The sequence below is a fragment of the Leptosomus discolor genome, chromosome 10 (assembly GCF_034619465.1).
Source record: "Leptosomus discolor isolate bLepDis1 chromosome 10, bLepDis1.hap2, whole genome shotgun sequence".
NCBI lineage: Eukaryota > Metazoa > Chordata > Aves > Leptosomiformes > Leptosomidae > Leptosomus > Leptosomus discolor.
In genome coordinates this window covers 18,684,514-18,706,952 of record NC_141400.1, presented here as the reverse complement: position 1 = coordinate 18,706,952, position 22,439 = coordinate 18,684,514, and the positions used below count along the sequence as shown (strand labels likewise).

Here is a 22,439-nt window from a genome sequence, read left to right as displayed (position 1 = left end):
AGTCGAAAAGTTGGAAAAAAAACTTTGAAAAGAAAAATTTCAGGAGGAAGCTTTTTTTTTTTTTTTCAAGAGAGGAAAAAAAAAATTGAGGGAGCACCACCAAAAAAAAAAAAAAAAAAAAAGAAAAGAGAAAGAAAACCAAAATAATTGCGAAGGTCTTGATCCGGGGCGGCGGAGAACAATACTCGCCGGGAAAAGTTGCTGCGCGGCTCAGGGAGGGAGCGGCGGGAGGAAAATGCCGCAGCTGGGCAGCGGCGGCGGGGACGACCTGGGGGCCACGGACGAGATGCTGGCCTTCAAGGACGAGGGCGAGCAGGAGGAGAAGATCCCCGAGAACGCCTTCACGGAGCGCGACCTGGCCGATCTCAAGTCCTCGCTGGTGAACGAGTCGGAGGGCAGCGGCAGCCCGGCCGCCGCCGCCGCCGCCGACCCTGAGGTGAGCCGGGCCGCCCCCGCCCCGGCCCCGCGCCCCCCGCCCCGCCACCTTCCCCCCCCCCCCCCCCCCCCAACTCACCCACCCCTCCGCTCTCTGCCTCTCTCTCTCCTCCCCATGCAGGCCATCAGGCGTGTGCAGGATCCGCAGAGGGTTTATCAGGAGAAGCTCCCGGACCACATGGATGATGGTTAGTCGTGGCGACTCTCTGTGTGTTTGTGTGTGTGTGTCCCGTCGCCATCCCCGGGCCCCACTGGCCTCCCCCGGCTCGTTCCGTCCAGCCCTGTGGTTCCTCAAGCCAGCCGGCCGGCCTGCCATCCATCCCTCGGAGTGAGGGATGCCGGCCTGGCTGCCACGGTTCCCCCGGGGAAAGCTGCTCCTGTCAGCAGCCAGGCTTCCCAGTGCCCCCCCGGGGGGACCCCGCACCCCTGGGAGACCCTGGCAGCCCCCTCAATACCCTCCCCGAGGAGTACGGGGCAAAAAGACTCCCAAAATGTGCTGTAACCTCTTCGGGGGCCCCTGACAGGCAGAGGAATCACCTGTCATAAGGCGAATCTTGACGGGGAACTTAATTTTGGCAGGTATGAAGCATCAGGACCCAGGGATGTATAAAGGATCTGCATATTCTGGCTACCCTTTCCTAATGCTCTCAGACCCTTACCTGCCAAATGGATCTATGTCACCTCTGGTGAGTTCATTCTCTCCTTACGGAGAAGTTTCGTGGCCTCTCTTACTGCTGAAGTATGTTGCAGGTATCGTCCTGGCACCTACATGTGCTTTTTTTCCTGACAAATTGCAGCCTGGTTTGTAAAATGCCTGGGTGTTGTTGTGTCCAAGCTGCAGGGAGAAGGAGTGGGAAGGGAGGGAAAGGTGCTCGGCAGCAAGCACCTGCTTCGCTCCGAATTTGCTGGAGGAGCCTCTCTTCCAATCTCCCCATCCTCTAGGTTCGCCTTTACTCTTCCAGCAATCAAATCCTAATTTCTAATGTAAGAATGCCCCTTCCTTTTTCTGGGTCGCAGGCTTTGAAGGCGAGCAGCTTCTGGTGTTTGTGCTCAGGGCTGTGTCCCACAGCTTAACTTTAGTTCAATGTATCTGCTTGTAAAATGGCCAGGTTTTGGCCTGCTGTCGGTTAGGGCTCTGTTGTGGATGATGGGCCAGAAAGTGGATCTTGCGCTTCTAAAATGGCAATAGAGGCTTTTAGGAAAAGGCTTAATGCTGCTGGAGGACTGTTCCCGTCCTCTTCTGTAAAGTTTTTCCCTCTCTGGTCAAATGAGCTTTAGTAATTCTGTATATTCTGATGTTTGTAAGTTTTGCTATCTGAATAATTAAACTAAAGGCTTCTCTACAAAAGCTGTCTTTTCCCATGACCGTCTCTATCAGAAAATAATGTCACGACGTTGCAGTGGATAGTCAGTGCTTATGTCGCTCCTGGGGAGCTGGCATTGCTGCATTCATTTCAGATGTTATTCTGCATTTGCAGTCGGTAAATGAGAACAGAACATCATTCGGTTTATTTCAGTTTTAGTTTTTAACCTGTAAAGGGGTACAGTTTGAAAGAATATATAATGCCCTCCTTAATTTCAACTCTTTGTTCACTAGAGGGGTAGGATGTTAAACTGGCGTTACGAAAAGTGAATGGATTGTGGGGTATGAAACTCAAAGTGTGATGAAATACTATTCACTGGAATCACTGCTGTGTCCTCCCGCCCCGACCCTGCTGGCCGGGGCAGCGGGAGACGGGTCCCTCTGGGAGCCTGCCCGTACCCCGCGCAGCCCTCCTTGGGGAGCTGGTTTCCCCAGCTGCAGACTGTCATAGCTTTGCTGAAGTCGGTGTGCAGATACAGAGGGTCTGTCCCTAAATTTTGAAGTCTTCCTTTAATTTACAGCAAGAAAAGATGTGTTAGCAAGGCAGGGCCAATGTACGTTGTTGTAATCCAAATAAGCATTTCTTCTGTTGCTTCCCACCTCGTGTTCCTTCCTCCTAGTACCAGGTATCCCCTTCACCCTTGTGAAATACAAAGCTGCTCTCTTCCTGATAAATTTTAAATTATGATATTAAATTTGTCTTATTTAAATGCATTTAGTTTGCTCCCTGGTATAGAATCTGCGGAAGTTCAGAGTTACATTAGCCCACTAACTATTTGTTGTAGTAGAATATTTCTTTTAATCTTAAACCCTTACTAGATGGGCAACCAAGTGCAATAGCCTATTTATTAGCAATTAGGCTAAAAAGTAGATTGTGCTTTGTGAATCGCCTTTCCCCTTGACAACGTAATAAAAACCCACGAAGTTACTGTCAGAGCACAGCCAGGAGTAAATAGACTGTGCAGAACTCGAAGGGGAGAAAACCAAGCAGCAGAGAAGGAAAGATCCCGTCCCCTTGAGAGCAACAGAAATCATCCAGTGCCTCTGCCAGCGTTACTTAGGCCTGCTCGGATCCTCCGGTGGTTCATGTTGTGTGGCTTAAAAAGCTGATTTGATGTTTTCAGCTAAAAATGAAAAAAAAAAGGAGAAGATTTCTTCCTTGGCTTGTTTTTTTTGACGTGGTACAATAGCTATTCTGATACATCTCTCTGGGCAATTTTGACTTATATTTATATTGACTGTGCAAAGGTTATCGTAGCAAATTATGTATTGCTCTCACGCAGATTTATTCCTACTGTGTATATTATATACAGTGTGGGCTATAATCTGGTGGCTGCTTCCAATAATTGAGGGGGTCAGATCTGTGACCAAAGATTGCAGATACTTAACCATCCATAAAAGTGTGTTTAATTAACGCTTTAGCACAAGTAGAGTTGGGGAGGAGAGTTGTGTGAGCGAGTGGGATTAGGTATCGCAGCCATGCGTGCACTTGATAGTGGAGGTTGTGTTTTGGTTAATGAGGCTTCCTGGAAACGGTTGTTTGCAGCTAGGATGAATTTCAGAATCTTCAAAAAATAAAAATGAAAAAAACTAACCCAGGAGTGCTTTGGCAAACTGTCAGGGCTTTACACGTCCCTGACTGAAAACTAGAATACAGCTCCCTGAAAGACGAAGGGCGGCCGGCACCGAGGCTGCGGGTTGAACCCCCGCCCTGCGACACACCGTAAAAACCACATTTTTTTTTTTTTCTCTGCGGGCTCCCTCCGAACCCCGGCAGGGTCTTGCGAGCAGTGCTGGCGCCGGCCCGAAGCGCCTGCCTGGGTGGGTGTGTCGCTACCGGCGTTACCGGCGTGCTGCTTTCCTTTTTTCTTGCTTATTTTCTCAGCAGCGTCACTTTTGCTTTGTTTCCCTCAAAGCGGTCGTAGCCTGCTAACTGTTACACTGCTCACCCCAGCATCCTGCGAGGCTGCCTGCATCTCCCCAGCCGAAATCGTCCCTTTTTACCAAAACACACCCACTTGTGTTATTTACATGCTCTGGTGTCGCTCCGGAGTGATGCACTGAACGTGTCGGGGTACCTGACATCAGCAGCAACGCCAAGCCCAGCTGATGGCCCTGGCGAGCAGCAGGATGTGGCAAGAGCCCCGCCACGGCGGGCAGATCCTGGGCGTTCGGCTCGGTGGGTGCCTTTGGTGCAGGTGGCAACTGCCACTTCAGCTGGAGTGACACTGGTTTGAGAGTGCACACGTAGGCTGGGCGGGCAGGAGAGCTCTCAAAGGCAGAGAGGAGGACTGAGAGGCGGCCAGGGCGTGCTAGTGAAGGTGCTGCTGGAGCTGGGGACAAGGCAGCGGGTGTCCCGTGTTTTGGGAGCGTGCTGGGAACCCCCGTCAGCTGGCCGGGCTGGGAGGGCGCGCTCTCAGTCAAGTTTGTTAAGAACGTCTCAGCGCAGACTGTGCGTGCATCTGGAATCTCGAAATTGTGCAAGGCACCAGGAGAACTGTTTCTCACCCAGCTCTTGGATGTCGCATGCGTGGTGGTTCAGAACTACTTTGACTCCCCTGACTCTTGCAAAGTCCGGCTTTTCCCAGAGTGGAATATGTAGGATTTGCCAGTTAAAAATCTGCAAGAAACTTCCAAAGAATATTAAGAAGTTGAGGAACTGTTTTTCTAAATGAAATATAAAATCATAAAACTATATCCTTTTTTAAATAGTACAAATGACTTTAAATCAAATTAAGGTACATCCTTAGTAAGAACATCAGCCTTTTAGGTGGTTACAAACATTAGAGGTCAGACATGGTCAAACATGTTAACACTTTGATCAGATTAAAATATTTTTCTTGCTACAGTTGTATAATTGAGTTTAGACCTGAGGGGGTTTTCTGAACATTGTTATATCTTGTACCATGTGGTAGTTAAATGGTAGAAGGAGCACTTATAAGTTCCTTTAAGTTCCTTTTGTAAATACATTTATAAAATAGGAGAATGAGCCATGCTGTCCCGTATGTTGGGCACAAGCTCTCCCCACTCTAGTCGGTGGGAGAGCTCCTGGGGGAGCTCGTCACACCTTCTGTGCAGCTCTGTTGCATGTAGTGGGCGTGAGGTGTGTGAAGGCAGAATTAAAATATTCTATACATAAAGCTGAGGCACTGGACTTTCTGTCTGTGTGAGAAACGGAGGTCCAAGAGCCTCTGTTTCTTTGGAAAACAGACACTACCTCATTTTCTTAATTATTAAGTTGTCTAACCAGAGCTCGCGTAGGAGCAGAAGGGTGGTGGTACCTTCCCAAGCTCTGCCTATTTCATGTCCCCAAATGAGATGTCAGGCCTACAAAATAATGCCGATGTTCCGAGCCTGGTCCCTGTGCTCTGCCGGGCTCCTCGAGCTTGGTTCCTGTTGAGTGGGTTTGAAATGCCCCCTTGGGCAGGGCAAGATGAAAGTACAGCTACTGCTGGCCTGGGGCCACAGGTCCCAAATGTCTAACATGAGGTCAAAATGCATGGAGCTGAAAGTCTCCTTCTGCCCTTTGCAGGACAGAAGTTCGAGCAGCAGCAGCAGAGCCCTGGGACATGGTTACTTCTGCTGCAGCCCTCTTCCCCCAGGGCCGCTCCATCCCGTTGCGGGAGGAGGCTGTTGCCCCCGCAGCAGTTGGCGGAAGGAAATCTGCAGCTCAGCTGCTTCTGTGTAGAGGTCTCTCTGTCCTAGCTCGTGCTGTCAGGGCAATAGTTTAGTATTGCTTTTTCCTGCCTTGGGTTCTGATCCCATTAAAATCAGTGGGAAAACTCCCCGGAGGTGCCGTGTGATGGGGATTTGTCGCTGCGAGAGGGCTGCTGCCTCCCTCTCCAGATGTTGTGCGTGGAGGGAGGGCGGCTGCAAGCAAACAGTAGCTCCGTGCATTCCCAGCAGTGCCTGCTGTTGCAGGGGGAGCAACATCACAGGCAGCATCCCAGCCAGGTTCCCTGGCAGCTACGGGACCTCACTGGGACTATGCTCTGTCACCGTGAATTGTTGTATTCCCGGCAGAAAGTGGTAGGAGTGCGGCGGCTGCTGATGGACGTCCTGGCAGACAGACAGATGAGCAATTTGTTCCCTCCTGACCAGAGCAAATCCACTTCTTCCAGCTCTTCTACCTAGCTTGAAATGGGATAATGGTGAAAATAATTTTTTATATTAAAGCATAATGTTGGATAGGTGGATGTACCAAGGCACAGGGCTTCCAAGGTCATTTATTGCATGTCTGATTCAGCCTTGGTTCCCCCCAAGGAAAATTCTTGTGTTAATTTCTGAGTTCATATCACACCCTCAATTTTGAAGCAGAACTTCCCTTTGAAATAAATTAGACTTCTTCTTAAGAAGCAGTGACATGATACAGCACTGCCTGTGTGTGGTCTCATATAACCTTATTTTAAAAATTGTTTGGAATGAAAAAAAGAGAAGGAAAAATGTCACAGGGAAACAAAAGCAAGTTTTATGTAAATCCGTGCATGTGAATAGGTGTGCACGTGATTCAGACAGTTCAACATTATCTGCTGTCCCACTGGGATTCCTTCGCAGGCTGCCCTGGAACTGGCTTCCCAGGCACGGGATGCTTTGTCGGTGGGGAGTTGCTGTGAGATTATGTATGGTAAAGGCACCGTTCCTGCAAGCTTCCAACTGTTGCTGTTCGTGAAATGTTATTAGCTCAACCAGTTGAGGATTTGGAGAGAAAAGCAAAAACCTAACATCAATCCAAGCTCCCAAAGCTCATCCATGTTAATGATTAGTATTTTTGAAATGTTAACTGTAAAGAACAAAGTGATTTGGGGGCTAGTGGCGCACAACGTGTCCAAGATGAAAGAGCAGAGCTGGTCTGGTATCCAAAGCTTTAACCGAGAGAAGGGGGGAGTGGTGGGAGGGTGGTGAGGAGCTCTGCAATGTGCTCTTGCTGCTCGCCAGCAGGACGCGTGTCGCCTCGCAGCTGGCAGTCCCTTTCCTGCAGTAATCCCACAGGCACCATTAAATTCCTGCGTTCGGGTGGAAACTCTGACAAATCCGTATGGTCGGGTGTGCTGGCGTTCGCTGTTCCGAGGTGCCCGTTCAAGTAACCGCGCGTGTGTTCCGTGACGAAACAGCCATTGCCCAGTCCATAGGGATGACTGTTGACTGCTCTCCTGGATCATCTGTGAAGGGCTGGATCCTAATCGCAGGCTGAATCCCTCTCTATCTCTGGCATGATCTGCCAGTGAAGCAGGATTTCAGGATACAGGTGGTGTGAGCCGCACACCTAAGATCACAATCGGGTCTGGACTGTGTGTGTCTGTGTGTGCAAGACATGGTGGTTATTGGTAGAGCACAGTCAAGTGCTGAGAAATATCAGTGGTTTTGAGGAAACATCTTTATCTTGCCATTAATTTCACACCCGCAGTTCTTTGTCTGCCCTTTGGCCGTGAGTGATTCAGCAAGACCCAATCTAGTCTTCATTTCATGCACGTTGGCCTTCGAGCCCCCTCGCTAATTCACTGTAGAGAAGGTGAAGGAGGGACCTGTGCATCTGTGAGCATCGTGTGTGCTCATGGGGAGGCTGTGCTGGACAGGGCGGGTTTGGGTCCAGCACGTGCTGCTGTTCAGTTACTAAAATCTCCTGCACCGTGTGTGAGTGACAAATTCCTGGTGGAATCATCAAGGATCGTCTTCTCCCGTCTGTTGATTTGAAGAGGGACTAGATGCCACATACCCCCAGCACTGCCCTCTTGGAGAGGGCGTTGACACTGCAGGAGATGAGCTTCTCTCCATCCTGCCCCTTGGAGGCTTTGGGCTGTCCGCAGCCATCACGTAACACCTCTCCTTTCGTTTGCGGCTGCTTTTCCTTGGTTTCCTGTGCCTTTGCCACTCCAGCTCACAGCTCGTGGTGCCAGGAGATGGCTTACGTCAGCACCTCTGCCAGCCTGATGTATATATGCTCTTACCTCATCATTTATCGATGGTGGGTGGAGGGCACAGAAACAGGAGGGTAGTTACAGGTTGCTTCCTGAACTGTTCACAGAGCCACTGCGGCAGGGAAAACTTCTTGGCCTGACCAAATCCCAGGTTGGTGCCGAGCTACGATGTGCGAGTCCCACTCACAGGCTCTTTCATGTGCTATTCTTCCAAATCTCCCTGTGAAAAATAGGCCATAACACGATACTTGTCCATTAGTCTCTGTGTCTGGAGGATGAAACAAAGGTTTGGTAGGAGGACGGGTGACTCAGAGGGTTGGTAACAGGATACAGAGCTGTTCGCTTCCTCGTTTCCAGTTTTAATCCAGCTGAATCAGTAAAGACCAAATGCCTGTTCTGTCTGCTGGCTTGTCCAGCAGTCTGTCCGGGAGGGCATGGCTCCCTCCAGCCCGCAGGCAGGGAGCATGTTTCATGGCATGAGTGATGAGATGTCCTGGGAACCTGCAAAGTCCGTACCAAACCCTCTGCAAATGTCAGCCGAAGTCTTCGTTCTTGCCTTGGGACTGCCAGTTCAGCACATGCTGCTGGCTCACGAACCCACCTACTTCATTTCTTAAAGGAAGCGATTGCAACATTGTGCACCTCTGAGTCTCGGTTACAGGAAGATCTTTTTCTTGGTCACCTCCCAACGATCTTGGACAAAGAGCTCTTACCTTCACCTCTTTACAGAGCAACTCTGTCCTGTGGCCCTTTCTCTGATTTTTGCCTTTGAGTCTTCATAACTTTGGGAAGGGTCGTAAATGATAAAGGACTGTTCCACCACCGCTGCCTCTGTGAGGTGGTTTCATGGAGAAAGTGGGCCGTTTGGTCAGTACTGAGGGTGAGGAGGCTTAGCAAAACCTGGCAGGATTAGCAGTACCCGTCCAGAGCATCCCGCTGGCTGGAGGCGCTGGGCAAGAGGTCACCAAAGTGGCTTTAAACCACCGCTCCTCTCCAGTCCGCCGCTTCTGTGCTAAACACAGCTCAGCTGCAATGAAAAGAATCTGGTTCATTGTGTTTCACGGGGTCCCAAAATTAGTATTTTGTTAAACAAAACAATAAACTCAACAATGCTGTGGTAAGTTTTTGAAACCAAAGTAAAGCTGGATACTAGAATCTAGAGCACTTTTCCCCTCCGGTTATAACAACTTTACATTTGATTAAATGATAGGCAAAAAAACGTCTCAACAGTATCTCCTTTGTTCCATTGAGAATCTGGAACTATAATATACAAAGTACACGTCTGCCTTGAAGAGCTATGCAGTAATCATGGACTGACCAAAAAAAAAAAGACTTTTTTTTTTTTTTAAGTGATTCAACTTGCGTGCTGTATGTTGAATTTGTTTTCTGCTGTGGTTTGCTCTGAGGAATAGCATACACGAGCGTAAACAGAGGTTCTCCTCTGATGGGACTTACACAAAGGCAAAATGTGAAAGCCCAAGATCATAAAGTATGCTTGACTCAGCACGAGGGGGATGCAATTATAAACACGCTTGTGGAAGAAGGGCTGGGGAGATGTTCTTCCCAGCAAAACACTCAGAAAGGATCAGAAATGTGGAATTTTTATTGTAACGCTGAGGAGATGGCACTGCGGAGATTGCTTTCATGTTTAGGAAATAAACCATCATAAGATCTACCACATGAAAATTTGTTGTTCTTAGCATGGGGAGGCTGATGAGTTGGTTCTCGTTACGTGCCGCTGCCCTGGAATGACTGGCGCGGGAGCAGAGACAGCGAGGAGGAGGCATCGCCTTCTACAAACCTCGCTTTGTATGACTTTGCCCTAAAAGAAGAAAGGCCGATTCTAACGTGGGAGACAGTGCACAACCCCTGGCACCAGCATACCCAAGGTCAAAATTTGGCCTTTGAGCTTTGGCTTCCTGCTGTAACTTACAGAGGGTGGCATTGCCAGCTTGGAAATCCGACTGGCCAAAGGGACGCCCGGATTCAGAAATCCAGGTGACATCTTGCAGGATTGTCTGTCATCTGCAAAGTATTCCTTTGGGACAGCCAAGGCTGTCACGTAGGATAAATTTAAATATGCATAGGAGCCCTAAATCCAAAACAGAAGCAATAATATAAAATAAGAAATAAAATTAAAAAAAAAAAAAAACCAACCCAACAACACCCAAACCTTTTCGTTTAACTTTCTCTGATACAAAGCAATTTCTCCAGGACTGTACACCATATGAAACACATTATAAATGCTCTTGTAAAATCCACATCATTATACCACATGAAAGGCTGGGTCCTAAAAATAGCCATTTGGAGAGGATGCAGGCTAGTAGCAATTTCGGTGATCATGAAATAGTTGTGTTGACATCTCTGTGCATGCACACCCACAGAAAGCTTTGACTTTTGAATATTCTTAGCAACATTTGTGCTTTATGGAATTTTCCACGGTCTGGTCCCATGGATAGTCCCCTACCCAGTGGTGTTCCTTTCTGACCTTATCCCCTTGTGTCTAACCCTGATTTTATTGAGAAAATGGGCAAATGATTTTTTTTTTTTTTGATTTTACATTAAATTGTTTCCTTGCTACCAGTTTGACAGCAATTGATGGTATCAGTTGTATTTCCCTGTCTCCTATCAATGGAAATATTTTCTTTTTCCTTCAATAGACACACACATCCCTGACATTTTGGAGGGCTAACTGTCAAAACATAAACCTAGAGCGTTAGATGGTAACACGAGGAGCTGCCACATCTACCCAGCCTTTGTATCTGCTGTAGTATTCAAAAGAAAGTAAATGGAATCTGCAGTAATTAGACAGTAATGTATCCACAACAAAAAATTTCTTCCTTGTCGCAGCAATCAGAACTTGGCTTTTGTTTTGAAATATGAAAGGATGCAGCCTCCTGGCTTTGGGGTGTTTGCAGCAAAGCCCTGGCTGGGATAAACTGCCATAGCTCTGGGATAGACAGCAGAGTCCTGCCAGTTGATATCACTCGAGATCTTTTTGAAGAGCTCATCAGATTTTATTTTATCGCTGTTGTGTTTCGGTTTTTGCTTGTTATTTGTTTGAAATGATTACTATAGGGATAGCTTTCTGAAAAATGTTTGAATCTTCAGTGCTGATCTCTGGTTTGCATTTTTCTTTTGTAAGTAGAGATGGGGATGCTGGAGACGGACACCCTCAAACACGAGGATGTCTGAAGGCTGCGGTTTAAGCCTGTCCAGGGCTTTAAGTGTGTGGCCCTTCTAAAGCCAGTTGGAAACAGTCTGTTTCCTCAAAAGAAGTTTGCTTTTGGAATTGGAGCAAAATCTTTGGAGATAGGGAGTGAAATAATAGGGTGTTGAAGAAAATGGCATTGCTTCTTAAATAGCTGGCACAAAAATCATCAAGTCTGAAGTTTCATTCAAATCAGATGTAGCTGCGGTTGTAATGGGGCAGGACGCAAACTCTTCAAGCCACGCAACTCAGAGTGATTCACTGCGAGACTTACAGTCGTTCTCCAGGTTGTTTTAACTTTAGGGCAGCTCTTGTCCCTTGTCCAGCTCAGTTTTCCAATGGAAACACGCTCTCGAGTTTGTAGATCAATCTGTTGAATCCTTGCAGGCTGTTTGCAGCTTTGAAGAATCAAATGCTGTAAAATGACGTCACAGAAATGTGTTTGCTGTTGCTAATTTAACTCCCTAAAACAGCTGGACCAGGGGACATGGGAACACCTTGGCAAGGCCATGATTTTATCTAAACCTCACAGAGTAAACGTGTTCATTTCTAAACGCAGTCAGCAGTAATTTAAGGATGTATTTCCAACTAAGTGCTAAGAAATGTTGGCTCGCATTGGCATGCATGCTCTGTGTAATGCAACAGATGTTTAGAAAAAGCCAAAAGGTTTTTGAACACTTCAGGCCTGAAGTTAACATCATGCATAAGCTCTTCTGTGTTTTCCATAATTAATTTGACGGATGAAACGATGGTTATATCTGGCAAAAGTTTTCTACTGTTCTGGTGAACTCTGTGCTTTTCCTGCTAGGAGCAGAATTCAGGTAGAAAACACTAAACGTGTGCTGGCTGGGCCTTCTGACAGCCCTTGAACACAAGAGTTGTAGAGAAAATTTAAATTCTTTACTCAAGAGGACAGAAAATGACCTAATATGTCAGTGCCAGTTGCTTGGTTATTGACATTTACTGGAAAGAGTGTATAACTACATGCATATATTTGAACTTTGTAAAACAAAATGGTTTTAAATGATAATACACTATTTGTACTGATCTAGTACAGTGGATCTGCATATAAATGCGTACTGAGAGATGAGGCAAGCTGCAGTGAATTCCTGCAAAATCAGCTCCCGTATCCAAAAGCATCACTCTTCATCCAAATTTTCATCTAAATGTCTGACTCCCGGGGGGTGCGTTGCTGTTTGCCGTGGGTGGGAGCTGCCTCTCTCCTGCCTGCGCCCTGGGAGTTCGTTTGATACGGAGCCGAGCGATCCCCTTAGCGGAGAGCACCAGGTGCCGTGTCAGACACATGTAAACAGCCAAATAAACAGACATTAGCAGCACCAGTTGTTTATGTGTTAACACAGGATGTTCTCAAAATCAGGTAAGAAGTGAGGCATGTTACCAAGTTTTGTAGCAGAGGAACCGGATAGTCTTGTAACTGCTGTGCAGGGCTGCAGCAGAGGAAGCGTGGTTTTATCCCAGCTTCTACTCCCAGTCCCCCAGGAGCTTGTTTTTCCGTGACTCAGTTTCCCCCAGGAGCATTTTGAAGCTTTATCGTTTCATATGTAAGTGATGTTTGGAGAGCACTGCAGGGAAAGCCACATCGATACTGAAAAAACCCATAAAAACCAACACAGGCTGCTGCAAGAGGGGATGTTTCAGAAATTATCAGAGAAGGACTAGCCAAAAAATGTAAGCTGTGCTGCTTATTAGACCACTTACTTCAAGATATTAAACAAATTGCAATTTCATAATCTTTTAGCAAGTTGCAGGTGGCCCTAAAACCACAACTCCTTCAAGGCGATTGGCGTCTTTTCTCGCTCTAAAAACAAATCGCCTTTTCAGCCTAAATGGTAATTTCATGGAGTGGCATTAGTTGGATGGGAATGATGATCAGATGGTCCGGCACCTTGTCTCGAATACACATGCTGCACAAATCCACGCTATTAAACTGAGGACAAAATGCCATTTCTTATTTACCCGCTTGTAATATGCTGATGAGAACAATCTCCAGGATTGCACGGCATAGTTTTTGGACACACGTACCAAAGCCCTGGATGCATAATTCAAATTCCTTGTCATGAAGAATGAGTCTATTTGTCTTGGAACCTTTTTTTACTTAAACAGTAATCTCTAGGAAATCATTTGTTAACAGTAGTTAGCTGCCAGTTTGTCAGTTAATGGCTTGAGGCAAAGTCAGAAGCGAATGAAATCTTTTCCAGGGAGATGCTGCTGTCGCATGTGGTGCAGAAAGGTTTATAACAGAAAGCATTAGAGGAGGCGGTCAGATGGGTTCAGCCCAACTTTTAGAAACACGAGGAAACTCAGCACGATGGGGTAGAGGCGACCGTTTCGCTAGCGCATCCATTTGTGAAATATTAAAGCCATCAATCCTGCCAGTGTCAACTTCTAAGCCTAAATTTTCCTTACTGGAGGCTCCAGGTGTGAGCATGTGGAGGCCAAAACCACACGTGTTCGTGGTGGCTGGGGCTCTGCCTTGCATCCTGGGCCTCTCTGCATCCTGGGCATCTCTGCACCCCGGGCATCTCCGCATCCCGGGCGTGGGGGCAGCCAGGCAGGAGAGCCAGGGTACAGCCCTCCCAGCTCAGCCAGGTTGCCACAGGGCGTCTGCCAGAGCAGCAGAGTCCTCCAGCTCTCAGACGTTATCATTTCTCTATAAAAGTCTAGCAGCAAGTTTCAGTTAGGTAATGAGAGTTATCTGATTTCTCTTTAATCTGAGCAGCATCACTACAGCGCGATAACCTCAAATCGCTGTTTATCTTGTGCTCAGTACTGCAGGGAGAAAAGTGGCAAGAATGGGTGAAAATTCACTGGGAAAGGCGCTGAGAAAAGTCATCCTAGTCTGCACCAAACCCTTCCTTCTTGCAGCAGGAGCGGGTGAGAAATAACTGCCCCGAGTAGAAACTCTCCCATGAAGCCACAAAATCCAGCTGAAGTAAATACCACTTCCCTGCAGCATTATCTCCCACTCTGTGCTGTCTACCCACAGAGGATGGTAGGGTGTAGGAACTGGCAGGGGATTAATGGCAGCCTGGTTCATAAAAAACTCTGCTGCCAGAAGGACGTGGGACCCAGACAGAAGTAAAGAGGGGCTGGTTCTCTCTGCAGATGCCCCCAAGTGCTATTTGTCTGAGAGCAGATTTTCCCACAGATCTTTGGCCTTCATATTATTTGAAGAACCCCCTCTGCAGCTGCAATCCTTCCCTCCCCCGAGGGAAAAACAGGGTGGTAACTTTGTGAACTGAATGGTGTGGAGGTTTAGGAGTACTGCCATGGGAGGGGAAGATTTGGCTCATTAGCGTGGAACATTGTGTTGCCAGGAACAGAGTTTTGGGGCAGAACTAATAACATGGAAGCAGATGCAGTCAGCTTTTATTAAACTGGTTTGGAGATGACTTTAAATAGGCAACAGTTGTATCTGGGGCTTTCCTTGCGAAAGGCAGAATGGCAGACCCCAGCAGCAGAGCCTGGCTTAGGCGCTGGCTAACAAGTACAGAGGAGCCAACCAAATCTCTGGATGTAAGGAAAAATTTCTCTCAAGTGTATGTTAAAAAAAAAAAAACAACAAAAATAACCCCAAACCCAACAGACTTTGTGGTTCTGTTGCATTCTTAAAACTCTTGCAGTCCACACATCTCACTTGGAGCAAAGAGCAGCTGCAGAGTCGTAGTTTATAGTCTGAAGGACCCGGCATTATACCATCTCCTCTTTACCATGGTGTATCATCTCCTCTACACCATGGACTCCTGAATTCACTCAGTTCCCCCAAGAGCTGGATGTACCATGAACTACTTGACAGTGCATGACAGGTAGGGATGGATAAATTAATCTCCAAGCCAAGATTTGAAGCACTTCTCCCTTGAACCACCCTTTCCGTAGTGCTAATTAACTCCATAATGCTTATCTGCATCGGAGATGGTCGGATGCCATTTCCTGACACATGGCATTCCACGGCCACCGGTAACAATGGGTTGAACTCACTCTGTAATTGCCTTACCCGAGTACACAGGCTGGAATGACCATCATCCAAATACAAATTGCCCATCTCAGCCAGCTACCAGAATCGAGCAAGGCCGTTGATACCTCTGAGAAGTCACCACAAAGACCATCCATCCCTCTGCCAGACCCAGCAATGACTATTGCTGTGCGTCCTTACAGCGTCCTTCTGATCCTTCACCACCTCCGTGCAGCCTGGACTATCTGTCCGGCTTTCATGAGGCTGTCACGAATGATCATCCCCCATCAACACAGCCGAGGCTGCAAATCTCTGTAGAGGTTCCTGTTGGATTTGTGACATCTCCGTAGACATCCATGAGCTGTCACCTCCTTCTACACTGATTCCAGCCACCATTTCATAGAGCAAAGAGCACTGCCCAGAAATCCTTTCGCTGCTCCACACGTCTGAGAGCAGTCTGACGTATGCACCAGGTCTTCATTGATGTGCTCCTCGCAGCCTCGTCATCCTGGGCTGGCTGAATAAGGCACGAAGAATCCCATTTGAATGCCGTACTCTATCCTACCTTTGTTGTGCAATACTTTTTTCTCAGGCAGTTTCTAATCTAGAGATTTTCTGGGATCTGTGCGTGGCATGAAGGGAAGTCTCCTCATCACCTCGGGTTCTGTCTTTCAGTACCAAGTGTTTAAGACATAATTCTAGGCGTCCAGGGCTTGCTTTCTCTTTGTGTCTCCTTTGCTGTTGCTTTCATTTACTAACATGTTGAACTTCAAAGTCTATTCTTTCTCCTTCCTAATTTTTATGGAAAAAATGGTCTGAACCCCATTTGCATTTCCTCCCTGAGGATACTGGCAATCCTTAATCCTATATATTAAAGAATCTCAGTTTTCCCAGCAGTCTTTTATTCTGGGACTACTCTTCCACTCTGTTTTCTCCTTGAAATTCTCTCCTGTGGCTCAAAATTGCTCTTCATGGTATCTGTGACCACTGCCACTTTCTGTTACGAGCTCTTTGCACAGATGTTGGATCACTTTTAAGTCCTTTCCCCTTCCTATCCTGTCTTTTGCAGGTAATTTGTGAAGGTTTCATGCTCGTGGCTGCAGTGCAGGGCCATGTGCTGTGCAACCTGCTGATCTCCAGGGACCTGCTGGGATAACTATTTTTAGAGCTAAGAGGTAGCAGGATGAAAGAAAATAGGGTGAATAACTGGGTGCTTGTTTAGTCAGGGTGATTTTCATTTCACACCAATGGGTCCATATTCCAGTCGAGGACGTGGCCCCCAGTGACCACTCGCATTGACCTGCTCGAAAAGCAATTGCCATCCTTCCCCGTCTGTGATGGCACTGGGGGGGGGACCCTGCTTGCCTGTCCCTTGTTCTTCTCTCTGCTTCCACGTCGGGACTGCGGCGATTCCCCCTGGGTTCCCCGGCTCATGGGAGCTGTGGGAAGTAGGTAGGGTGCCGGGGTAGGGTGCCGGCTGGGCTAGCCACGCGGATCCAGGGATTTAGATCACGCAAACCCAGTATTCTCTCCTACAAGTCATTCTCAGCGATGTACTTGGGTAATTAGCATGTGCATAAACACTTTGTAATCTTGTGATCATGGCTTGCAGATTAGCTCTTTTGCCAGCTTTGCGATTTCTTTGCCAGTTTTAGTTTTAATTGCAAATCCATTACTGCCAGCTCCCTTGCATATTGTAGCAATAGGCAAATTAAAACACTTGGACACAGTTGGGCGGGTTTCAGTTAAGAAATTAATTGTTACTGCCAACCAGTGCTTTTTAATGTGAGGGTGGCATTTGAGCTTGTTTTTGAGGGCATAATCTCCGAGACTTTCTTTTTTTCCCTTCTCCTCCCCCCTCCCCAGACTGCGTTGCCCTGTTGAGCAGCTCCACAGATGGCATGAAGCAAATGCTTGCCTCTTTGATCTCCTAGTCAAGAAATTTGGAAGTCGTTCTGAATTTATGAGAATCCTGTCTGAAATAAATCTGTCTGTGCACAGAGCCTGCACTAAGTCAACCCAGAGCTGCAGGCACAGCTCACCTGAACCTCTCAGGGAAGCACAGGGTTACATCCCACAGGAGCATCGTGTGATGCTGTAGCGATAAAGAGAAACTTCATGCATATTGTTGAACATGAAAAAGTCTAGACAATCTACAATTTACCAGTCGGGGTAATTGGCTAAAGGCTTAATCCGCCCTGATAATCCAGTAATGGTATTGTTGGCAGGACAGTGATGTAAATATCATTCAGCAGTGCTGGCAGCCGCTGTCTCCTGTGATTGCTGCCGTTCCCAATTCCCTTTCCACAGTCGTTAGAGCTGACGGGGAATTTTCAGAGTTCTGCAAACTTCTTGTCTTTGATATTTTTCAAAGACTGCTCGTGCTCAGTTGAGGTTGTTTTTCAGCGTGGAATAGGTAACATATTTCACCAGCTCAGTTTTCACACAAACATGCGTCAAGAATACCTTTTTTTTCCTGATGTACTTTTTTCCCTGATGTCATTTGCACATAGCTCTTCCCAGCCTCCTGATGCTACTGTCACACAGCCCCCCATCGCCCGTCAATACAAAGAGCATCTGGTTTTGCAGCGCACCAGTGCCAGCGCTCTAAGCCACCTGCCACCTTGTGTGTCACTTCCAAACCTGGTGGCATTCACTGAGACTTCAGGGGCATCGCTCTGCGTGAGCCTAAGCCCTCACAGGCCACCAGCTGCAAAAGCTGGTGGGGCACTTCTGAGGTCAATGAGCTGAGCAGGATTTTGAGGATGCACAGACACGTGCGCGCGCGCACCCATTTTGCAGAGGTATTTTTAATGCCTGTCCATTTGCTGCCTGGGGACAAAGGAGGGGGAGCTGGGGCGCACGGGCTGTAGCAGCACCAGATGCAGGGAAGGAGGGACGGACAGACAAGGCGGTGGGTCTCCCACTGCTGCAGCATTTCACTCCATGTGCTGCCTTTTGTGGCCTGTTGATGTGTTAGAACGTGGCTGGGCTTTGAACGCAGGCGGTCTAAAATTATTGTCTAATTGTGCATGAAGCCAGTAGATACAACCACCCATCCCATTCCTGTTACCTTATTCTCTATAACTCATTCCCTCCGTTTGCCTTGGTAGAAGGGGTTGTTTTCAGCTGGCTTTACAGCTGAAGGGCTCTCTGGTCCTCTAAGCCTGTACAGCACCAAGCACAAATGAACCCTGCCAGGTACTGGAGTCTCCAGGACTTAATTTATAATCGAGTCATATTTGCTCACTGAAAAGCTGCTTGCTCGTTCCTGATTGCTGGCCTTGCACCTTTAGTCCAGGGACTAAGAGCCAAGTTAGTTTTTTCTTTCTGTGCATCACCACCGAATCATGCCCTGAGCACTGTCAGTGCAGCTCCCCTGCCTTCAGTCAAGTTGCAGATGTGGGGTTGATTGGAGCTCAGCAAATGATTCCCCCCATGACCAAAGCAGAAACCCCCTGGGAATTACTTTTCTGCAGTGGGGTTGACTCTGTGCTGCCAGCAGGAGTGTTGAAAAGCTCATATATAATAATATATACAAACGTATGTTGGTCACTGAGCCAGCTGAGGTGGCTGTAAATCCTTGACACCATTTTTAAGGCAGCCTGTAACTGCTTTTTTGAACATTGGTTTGTTGGGGTTTTTTTTCTGCTCGGAAAACAATGGAAGAAGCACAGTTCCGCTGCAAACAAAACCTGAACATGCTCTAACTTACATGCGAAATATCAAAGAGCGCTTACTCAATACACATTACCACCCTTCCGTTTTACAGCAAACACCTCGTCACGGCCGAGAGACTTTGGGAAAACTATATATAGTGTATTCGGCCGAATGTCACCCTTGTAATTATCCCATAGCTCTGGCTCCGCAATGTTGTGGCTAACAAATCCAACTTTAATTGTTCGTGATCTCTATCGGAGCAGACATCGGATTTCAGTTCAGGCAGTACAGAGTCAGGAGGAATAAACACAAACCTACAGTAAGATGAAAGCAGTGGAGAGGTGCGCATGTGCTAATAATAATAGCTTATGAAAGCTCATATTTTCCTTCAACAACATCCTGTCATTTGTGTATTAGCTTTGAAAAGAGTCAAAAAAAAAAAAAAAGATTCAGTGTCATTTACTTCAGCAAAAAATGAGATAAAGCAGATACTTGATTGCACCAGCTCATGTGTGGTTTGCTGTGAGGACTGTACATGCACCAATGCATGTGTGAGTCGAGTGTGCAGAGGCTGAGCTGGCTGTGACCGAAGTACCATTGTTATCTGATTTTTATATACAGTCTGTGACAATGTGATGCAGAAAGGAGGATGAGGTAAACAGTCTCAAAGTCGGTAACCGCATCCACACCTGGTGCACCTCGATAGAATGTCTGTAAACACTTTGTATAGAGTGAGGTTGCGGCGAGGCTGAGGACATCTAACGGCTCCTGGTGACCGAGGCAAGCGCAGGGAGAGAAACACGGGGGTTTGGGGATGGCCTTTCTGTCAGGGTGGAATCGCCTGCGGGGATTAAAATCGGGATTTTGCCCTTCCACGGCTGCAGGTGGCTCTGCGGGTCAGCTTTGCAGGCAGCATGTGGGACAAGCGGAGCGGGGTCGAGGTGACCATACCAAGGGAGGAGGCACTTTGGGACAGCTCAGCGATAGCGGGGACGGACAACAGTGATTTCCCCTCCACGTGCTGTGACCTACTTAGGAAGCACTGGTCAGCCCTTCAAACTGGGCACAACGCTGACCATTTCCTCCGTCCTCGTACTTCAGATTTTCACTATCAGCTCTTTAATCTAGTGCAGCGGCTTAAACCTCCGGCGAGGTTTTGCCCTGCCCAGCATCGGGATGCCCGATGGGCTGCGGGGAACTGGGACCTGAGAAACCACAGGAGGAGAGCGGTGATGGGTGATGCTGGCCACCGGGAAGGAGACAGCGTGTGTTTTGAATTCGTCTTTCACGTTGCATGCTGTGGTTGTTGACAGTCGGTTGTGCCTGTAGTTCTCTCTGCAAGCAGGAAAGGGTTTGGGGTTTTGGTGAAGAGGAGGAAGGCTGACAATAAAAGGTGACAGTGGCCCACTAAGTACCGAAAATGGGCTGGCTGAGGAAGGAGAGGGTTGTTTAGAAAGAAAAAAGAGGGGAAGAGGACAAACAGCAGCGGGTAGAGGCGCGGTTGCAAACTTTCTGCTCTTTCTGCACAGGACTGTGTCTTTGGGTACCGCCAGCTCCCTGGGCAAGGTGTGACGCTGGCCATGGGGTGATAATCACGGCGAGCAATCGCTGCTCTGGGAAGGTGTTTTTCAGGGTTGTGAGGCTGAGCTAGAGTCTATCCAAATTCTGCAGCGGCTGAAGTGCAGCAAACAGGGACTCGTTAAGAAAGTGGAGCAAATAATAATGATCCGTCTGTTTAATGCAGCTGAAAGGCGTACTTCAAAGATAGTGTTATCCTAAAAAAGCCCGAGTATAGAGGGGAATATACTTGATCACAGCTTCCAAGTTTTGATGGTAGTGTTGTAAGTAGGTCAGCAAACGGTAATATTTAAATTAACTCCTCTTTCTGGCAACTAGATGGGAATGTAGGTCTGGAAATGGGTAGATGTAGAATCTCTTCCCAGCTCTGCCACTCTGACAAGTCACTTCATCTCCTCGTGCCTAAGGGAAGAATACACCTTTGGGCTCTGCCCAGTAATCATCAGCCAAATGCTTCCCCACCTATCTAAAGGGTTTTAGAATATGTGATTGAAAAGTGCAAAGTGTTATTAACATTGAATTAATGTCTGCCATTACAATATGTAATGGAGTATTTCTGCACACACCCCATTTCCTCCTGCTCGAATGTTTTGTCAGACGAGTCCAAATGTTTACCAGCTTTATAGCTGGCCTAAAAAGAGCCAGCAAGCCGTAGCTGCTGGTAGCTACTAGAGCTGCTGGGCTTGTTTCCCACATGGGATATCTTGGGCGCAGGAGCTGGCCACAGAGCAGAGCCGCCGGCACGCAGCCGTGGCCCCAGGTTTCGGCAGCAGGGTTGGGGTGGCCAGGCTGCCCCATCGCCAGCCACCCCAGAGCTGCCAGGCACATCTCATGCGAAGCTTGCACACCCGTAGCGCCGTACCGGAAGGCAAGGTGCCTTCGCCGCGGGGTGCACGGTGGGGTGCAGATGTGCCACGCTTCCTGCCGGGGGTGGAGAGGACCAGGCTGGTCTGAAAGCAGCGGGGGGGATGCGCTGCCGGAGCGCCTCCCTTCCCCTCTTTTCTGGGAGCTGAGAGTCACAGCCCTCCCACCACCTGCACGTCGTCGTCCGCCGACAGCAGCGTCCGCGCCACAGCACCCGGCGCAAATTGCTTTAATTTCTACCGCCTCTAAATATATTGGTTTTCTCTATGCAAATAACACCTGCGTGTTTGTTGACCCACAGCTGTATTTAAGGATATAAACCCAGACCTTTCAAGGCAGCCTTCCTCCTTTTCGCTCGCCTGCTCGTCCCATCAGACAGAAATTCCCTGCCTGCCTGTTGCTCTCGCCCACCGGCGTTTGGTTCACACGCAAGCGCTCGGCAGCCCTGCCTCGCTTCTCATTATCGCACCCTGTGCAGACATGTCACTTCTTTGCTAAAATATCTTAACGCGTGGTCTGGGTTACTGTCTAGACTGCATCACTTGAGCCAAATGTATTCACTAATATAATATATTATTAGGGCTCACTAAAAGTAACAAACAAAGTACATTTCTTTGTTCACTCCTTAATTGTTTGTTCATTAGCTGGCTTGCTGATTCATAAAATATGAAAACCTCCAATAGGGTATCTAGTCACTAGTGCAAATTAGCTAGTTTCTAATGTAATAATGTAAATAAATAAATTATAACCCTGCATTTACAATTTGCCTTTAGTACAAGCGCTGCACAGAAGTGCTTTATCTCATCAGGAAAGAATTGGATGTGCTGCTGTGCACACAAAATGACAAGTAAAGGCAGAAGCTGGGAGTGCTGTATCCTACGCTTGCAAAACATGTTAGTGGCAAAAATTATCTCTTTGCTGGTGGGTAATCTGTTTTCTTCAGCTTTGAAGGCGGGATATGACATCCTTGGATACCTCCCTTTGTAGCTGGGGCTGGATGTGCAGCTGGTGTGAACTGGCATGAGCATGGTCTGCGTCCCGTCAGCAGTTGGGGAAGCCCTGAAGCTGTCGTTACCCTAGGGCTCTGTGTTTTCCCCTGGTTTGTGTGATCCACTTTTGCTCTTTCTCTCCAGCAGCAGGTCTTCCTACTTTTTGGCTATTCTTGCTGCTAATGAATTATTCCCAAAAAGCCATGTCCTCAGATTCCTAAGAAACTTACTTCCAGGTAGGATGTTCCCATGTGCAAGACTCCCAGAGGATCTAAGATCATCTTTTTATGGTGTTTTTTTTTCTAGCCTACAGATTTCTGTGGCGGGGAGTGTAATTCTCTGATACAATTCAGAGGTACAATTCCTCATTCCTTTTCGTACGATGGTTAACATGCTCGTCACAAAGGGTATCATCTCTAAAAACAGTGTAGGTTTTTAGATAAAATTCTGA

General features: G+C 47.7%; 1 protein-coding gene across 2 annotated transcripts in view; it reads left to right on the top strand.

Annotated features, from left to right (window-relative positions):
- The first annotated feature begins 235 nt into the window (after positions 1-235).
- TCF7 (transcription factor 7) overlaps positions 236-22,439 on the top strand; it is a 71,337-nt gene continuing 49,133 nt past the window's right edge. For both annotated transcript variants that reach the window (XM_086471279.1, XM_086471278.1), the window contains exons 1-3: positions 236-436; positions 557-623; positions 1,015-1,121. In XM_086471279.1, the coding sequence (XP_086327405.1) occupies positions 236-436; positions 557-623; positions 1,015-1,121 (375 nt within the window). The remainder of the gene's footprint in view (positions 437-556; positions 624-1,014; positions 1,122-22,439) is intronic.